General features: G+C 37.0%; 1 protein-coding gene across 1 annotated transcript; it reads right to left on the bottom strand.

Moving 5' to 3' along the window:
- Window positions 1–1976: 1976 nt before the first annotated feature.
- Window positions 1977–4379, bottom strand: LOC129758701 (mitochondrial import receptor subunit TOM40 homolog 1-like). Its single transcript, XM_055756294.1, has 2 exons — window positions 3609–4379; window positions 1977–2630 (listed from the first exon to the last, which is right to left on the bottom strand). The coding sequence occupies exons 1-2, from the start codon at window positions 4164–4166 to the stop codon at window positions 2208–2210; spliced, it is 981 nt and encodes a 326-aa protein (XP_055612269.1). The 5' UTR covers window positions 4167–4379; the 3' UTR covers window positions 1977–2207.
- Between the last annotated feature and the right edge of the window lie 1217 nt (window positions 4380–5596).

Consider the following 5596-nt stretch of genomic DNA (forward strand, 5'->3'; position numbering starts at 1 on the left):
TCACATTATGGAGTCTGTTTGTTTTTGTACGCTGAAGCAAGGTGAGACTTTATTTTACGAATTTTGGTTGGATTAATATAATTATTTTCATTTTCCTCTATATTCTAGCAACCAGACACAAGTCAAGGGTGAGTTTTTATTGGACGGATTTCATAAAAGATACTAATCAGAACTCTTTTCTCAGGTAGCGAATGATCAACACTCTGGCACAAAGCTGCCACCCCAGAGCCGGTGTTGGAAAATTTAAAAAAAAAAAAGTTCTTGAAAATAAACAAAACATAATTTAAAAATAGAATAAACCAATTCTTTTTCATTGCTCTTACACACAGCCAGTATTCAATATTTAATTTAGAATTGAAATATAAATTTGGTACTAAATACAGCCGGTTGTTTTGAAAGAAATAGCTGGTTTCCAGCAATCTGGATTGCTGATTTTCCAGCAATTTGAATTGCTGGAAACCAGCATTAACGTTTGCTGTTTTTTCCAGCAATTTAAATTGCTGGAAATTTTGCTGGAAAGTCAGCGGGACAAAAACCAGCAAAATTTTGCTGGTTTCCAGCAAAAAAAATTTTCTGTGCAAATACCAAAAAAGATAGAAAATTAAAGAAAACAATTTTTTAATTTAAAAAAATATTAATAAAATTGCTCTGATTTTCTAAAATGACTTTTGATTTAAATATTATTGAAAACCATAAAATATTCGAATCTTCCTCGCTAAAATATAAGCATATATAATTACATTATCTATGATATAAATTATTCATGATATTTAACAGAGTTCTAATTATTTGATTGGATTTTAATAAGCGATAGAAAAGTCTATCACACTTAAATAACATTTTATTGAACATTAAAAAGAGAAATTCGTCATCGTCCCTGAATGCAAGATAAAACCAACGAGAAAAAATCCTGCATTCTTAGCAAAGATTTTATGAAATAAGCAGTGTACATAATATTTCGATGACTATAAGTCGTTTTTTGAGATGACTTTGGAAATTTTCGCAAGAACTTACTATCACATTACGAAAATCGACAAAATTGTTGTTTTCCAGTCGCAAAAAAACCCACCAAATAAAACTTTTTACTTATTCAAAGAGCCAAACATAGTTGATGGTATTAAAAAGCATAAGCTCATATTTTTTCATAATTTTATTACTAACCAGTTCTTCAAAAAGTAAGAATTTTTGATGAATTTCATACATTTGCTTACAATTCTCATAACTATTTTTTTGCGCTATTCACCAACACAGTTGAAGAGGGCGGAATAGCCTACCTTGTCTATTTCAAAGTACTTTGGTTCCCGTGTAAATTTCCTAACTACATACTTCAAAGCCTACTATGGAGGACATGGTGTCGTTACTGTTTGCTTGAAAAATCCCATGAAATTAATGTGGTGGAAAGAGTAGAATTGTATACATGTTGCCATGGAATGCATTGTTTTTGCTCTTTGCAGTGCGGCATGGATGACTGAGACTAAATGTCGCCTACTACATTTTTGTTCTGAGATTTTCATCCTTTGGGACGATTCATCTCAATTCAATTAGAATGGAGAAAATCTCGTAACTTTTCCTATGAAATGCCATATGTGAAAATGGATGTTCGGATTATTATTTGTCTAAAACAACCCCATTTCAGGTGAAGCTAACTGCCTTTATTTCGTTTTTTTTAAAGGAACATTAGAACAGGCTTACGGAAAAGAACTGGCTTAAGCTTTAATGACTCTATGTGTGTGTGTGTGTTTGTGTATGAAATCGTCTTTTACCGCAGCCGTTACATCATCAAGTTCGAGATTTACCTGTAATTCTAAAAGTGGGCTCAACACACGCTCGAGCCGCTTATTAGACATGTTACCAAATGACACAATAGGTTTGTTTCAATAAACGGCCTGAGCGAATGTTTCGATTCTACATATAACAACGGATTATCGAATGAACATCGATTGGTTTCGCGTAACAAGACAATGAATCATACACGATTTATTTAGTTATTTCATATATTTTGTTGTCATATTTTGTGTAATGTTTCAGTTACTTGACTCTGAATATAAATTTCAATTCTAACGGACTAATTTTGCTGTTTTTTGCTGGCTGTGGTTCAACTATTCTCTTAGGTTTCCACGAATACGCACCGCACGATTCGTTACTGTGCCAAACCCTGCTGTGTATTTGAACTCCGGTTAAAATGCCTAATCAAGAATGTACGTTTTTTAACCAATAATCAAACCGCAACCCAGTCGGAATTGGTTCTTGGTGTGGTTCAAAATGCCGCTTAGGGCAAAGGTCAACGGCAGTGGTGGAAGTTTCTTCTCTAGAACAGCGGCCACCGTCCAGTTGGTGTCCACCATGCCGCGGAATACGAGCTCGGACTTTGGTAGATCGATCTGGTAGCCGAGGGTTGCCACCGCTTCCTGCATCCGGAAGTTGGTTTCCACCTCCACACCTAGCTGCAGTTGATCGCTGGCTCGCTGATAGTAGCACACGTGAACCCCGGCCAGCCCAACGGTACCGGACCAGGTGGACAATTCCGTGGCGTAACGGGCTGCGGCAGATACAATGGCAATTTGACCGCCGGGAACCGCCGGTCCATACTGATAAGCGAGCTCACCACCGAGCGCCAAGCGTTTGGTTACCTTGAAAGTATGAGATTGTACTATGAATTACAGAATGAAAATCAAACAGCATAAACACAAAAAAAAATCGAACAACTCCATGTGTTAGCCTATAGAATGCTTTGTTCTGGCATACGCATAATACGCATTCTGTCTTAAATCTGATCATCTTACGGTCTTCAAAGGAAAGGAATGATATCACGTCTAGATTAAGTAAATCAAATTTCTAGAAAGATGTTTGTACATAAAGGCTAAAGTTTAAAAAAAAAGATTTGGCGGTTCAGCTAAAACAAATGTTCTTAAATTTACATACAAACTTGAGCATCATTGAGCGACTCCTAAATAGTTAACCAAATGATATTTTATCATTCATCAAAAACATCAAAAAATTTTACAGTTTGATTTCTAATCGACCTATTTGGTTTTGAATGAATTTCATCATTTGCTGGCGAAATAGCAACAAAAACGACAACCAAAAACCGAAATGACCTAGGCCTGGCATTTGCAAATACAATTTCAATACTTATTGCACAGTTTGAATAGATGCAGAACCGGAAATTTAAAACACAAAATTGAAAAACAACACTTTCGGTAATTCGAAGATAATTATAAGTACATTATATTTCGAAAGAATCCTGTGAATAGTCGGTTTCAAAACTAGATTTAAATAAAAAAAACATTGAAAACCGGGAAACATCGGTTTATATCACACCAAATATGAAAAACAATTAATTAGGTACTTATCAATTTTTTAATTTTGAAACCCAGGAAAAATCTCCTATTAAAGAGACTATTAGAATGCTTCGAATACATTTGATTTCAGTAGAATGATTAATGATGCAATCATTTTTTTTTAAATCGAGCTATTATAAAGTTCCCGTGGACTGAGAATAGAAATTAAAAATACTCCAGATTCAAATTAAGAAATAGTGAAAGGTGAAATATTAGGGGATATTCTACAGATTTCTCATATTAGTGTTAAATTGTCCAGCATCTTACCGACTGCAGGTAGTGAGCCACCAGGACGCCGGAATTGTTGAGTATGTTCGGATTGCCCACGGTGAGCGAGGCGGTGAAATCCTGACCCTTGAGATCGGTGGTCAGCTGTGCGGCAGTGACTTTGCTGTTCTGGATTTGGGAGGCGAACTTACACCGGACATTCGGTGCCACCTGGTGAATAATGTTGGCGTTCAAATTTCCGGCTGGGTCAATGTCACCCAGGATCACCGGAAACGCTTCGTTCTGGGAAATTTGCTTCGTACCAACGTAGGTGGCCCCGAAACGGTATCCGCTGGTATTAGACGAGTTGAGGTTAATGGTGTGTGAGACCTGGAAGTGATTGCTGAGGCCCTTGTTAACCATAAGCTTGGCGCCCTCGAAGTTTGCAGGCATAACATCTTTACACTTTTTGTGCAGTTCCTCCATCGATCCCGGGTTGTCCAAGGGTTTGTCCGATTCCGAGGTGGCGGTAGGAACTTCTGCTATCGATGGTTCTGCCGGCGGAGGAGGCAATCCACTGGCGGCGATTGGTTTAGAAGCTGCGAGCACGTTTCCCATTTTAGTAGATTTCTTTCACACAACACCCGTTGAACAAATGCCTTCGACAAGCTTTTCCACCAGATAAGTAAAAGTTGCGCACCCCCAATGCAGAAATTTATTTTCGCATTGATTACGCAAAAGAACCAGCACTTTTGGAATTAATCACAAAATTCTAATCACTAGGAAAAAACACGAGCCGATGCGTGAAGAAAACGCGAGTTGTTTGACAGTTCTTCGTGCTTGCGGGAGAGGGGAGAAACGAGAGAGAAAAATTTTGACAGTAACAAAAACGTAACGGCGTTACGGGAACAAAAACTAGAATAGTTCAAAAAATATAGTTGAAAAGATATCACAAAACTAATTTTCTATAATCTTCATGACCACCAATGAAAGGGGTGAATCGAGACTGTTTTCATCATTTTTACGAATTCTCATTTTGTCTTCCCACGATAAAGTATATTCTGCAGAAAAGAACTATCTTAAAGAAATAAATTAAAATAGATATACCCAAGCAACATTTTAAACTCCTGATGGTTTTATAGACAAGTATGAGAGTTTTATAATGAGATTGCAAAAGTCTTGATAGCTGTGAAGCGTATTTCGACAAGACCATTACAAAAACTATCCTTAGGGTATCTATACAACGATTATAAAACCTATTTAAAAACCCCCAATCAATTTTGAGAATATTTTTATCTTCCGTGTATATAGCGGTTTTGAAAACCGCTATAAAGCAATTTCAAAACCTCGCTATAAAACCCTGTCAAAATCGTCAAAATGCCATGCACTCTAAGCTGGTATAACCCAAAACCAAGTTGAAATGCCGCAAAATCGGATGAAACTGGCTCCCGACGAAAATAAGTTTGAGGGGGTTTTCCCAAACTTGAGAATAAACGTCATATTTGCAACTTAATTTTGGGGCCTGTCATGCGGCAGGGATTTTTTTTGGGATTTTTTCATTTGATGAACCAAATATCAAAAGGGGGTAGAAAAATTTTACAAACATAATTTTTTTTTCACATTTCCTTTTTTATTTTACTTCAAAAAAAAGTTGTTCACAATTAACTGACCTTGGATGTTTTTGACAAAGGTAATATAAGAAACCCGAGCCTGATTTATCCCGAAGCAATTTTCAAGGGATTTGGTCAGGAATTACAGAGTGCTGTTGCCAATTATTAAGAACGAAACTTAAAGCACTTTAAAGCTCACATTTTTCGTTCAGAATGGACCTGAATCTGACCTGCAGGATGCACCAGGAAGGAAACCAGGCTGCAATCATCACTGCAATTGACTATCCGTTGGATAGTTTAGACGGCTACGATTGATGTGCAGAACAGCCGATTTCATTGTCGAAAACACCTAGTTTAGGAACGTCGTGTCCTCACAATCTTGAGACCTCCTAGAATATTGCTATCCGAAGCTCCCGTTTTCAATAGCTGGCATATGCT

Source organism: Uranotaenia lowii, chromosome 3, assembly GCF_029784155.1.
Source record: "Uranotaenia lowii strain MFRU-FL chromosome 3, ASM2978415v1, whole genome shotgun sequence".
NCBI classification, from domain to species: Eukaryota; Metazoa; Arthropoda; class Insecta; order Diptera; family Culicidae; genus Uranotaenia; species Uranotaenia lowii.

Excerpts from the sequence above, each read along its gene's own strand:
- LOC129758701 (XM_055756294.1), bottom strand. The coding sequence starts at position 4,166 with ATGGGAAACGTGCTCGCAGCTTCTAAACCAATCGCCGCCAGTGGATTG. Across the intron at positions 2,631-3,608 it reads TGGCTCACTACCTGCAGTCG|GTAACCAAACGCTTGGCGCT; the intron begins GTAAGATGCTGG and ends CATACTTTCAAG.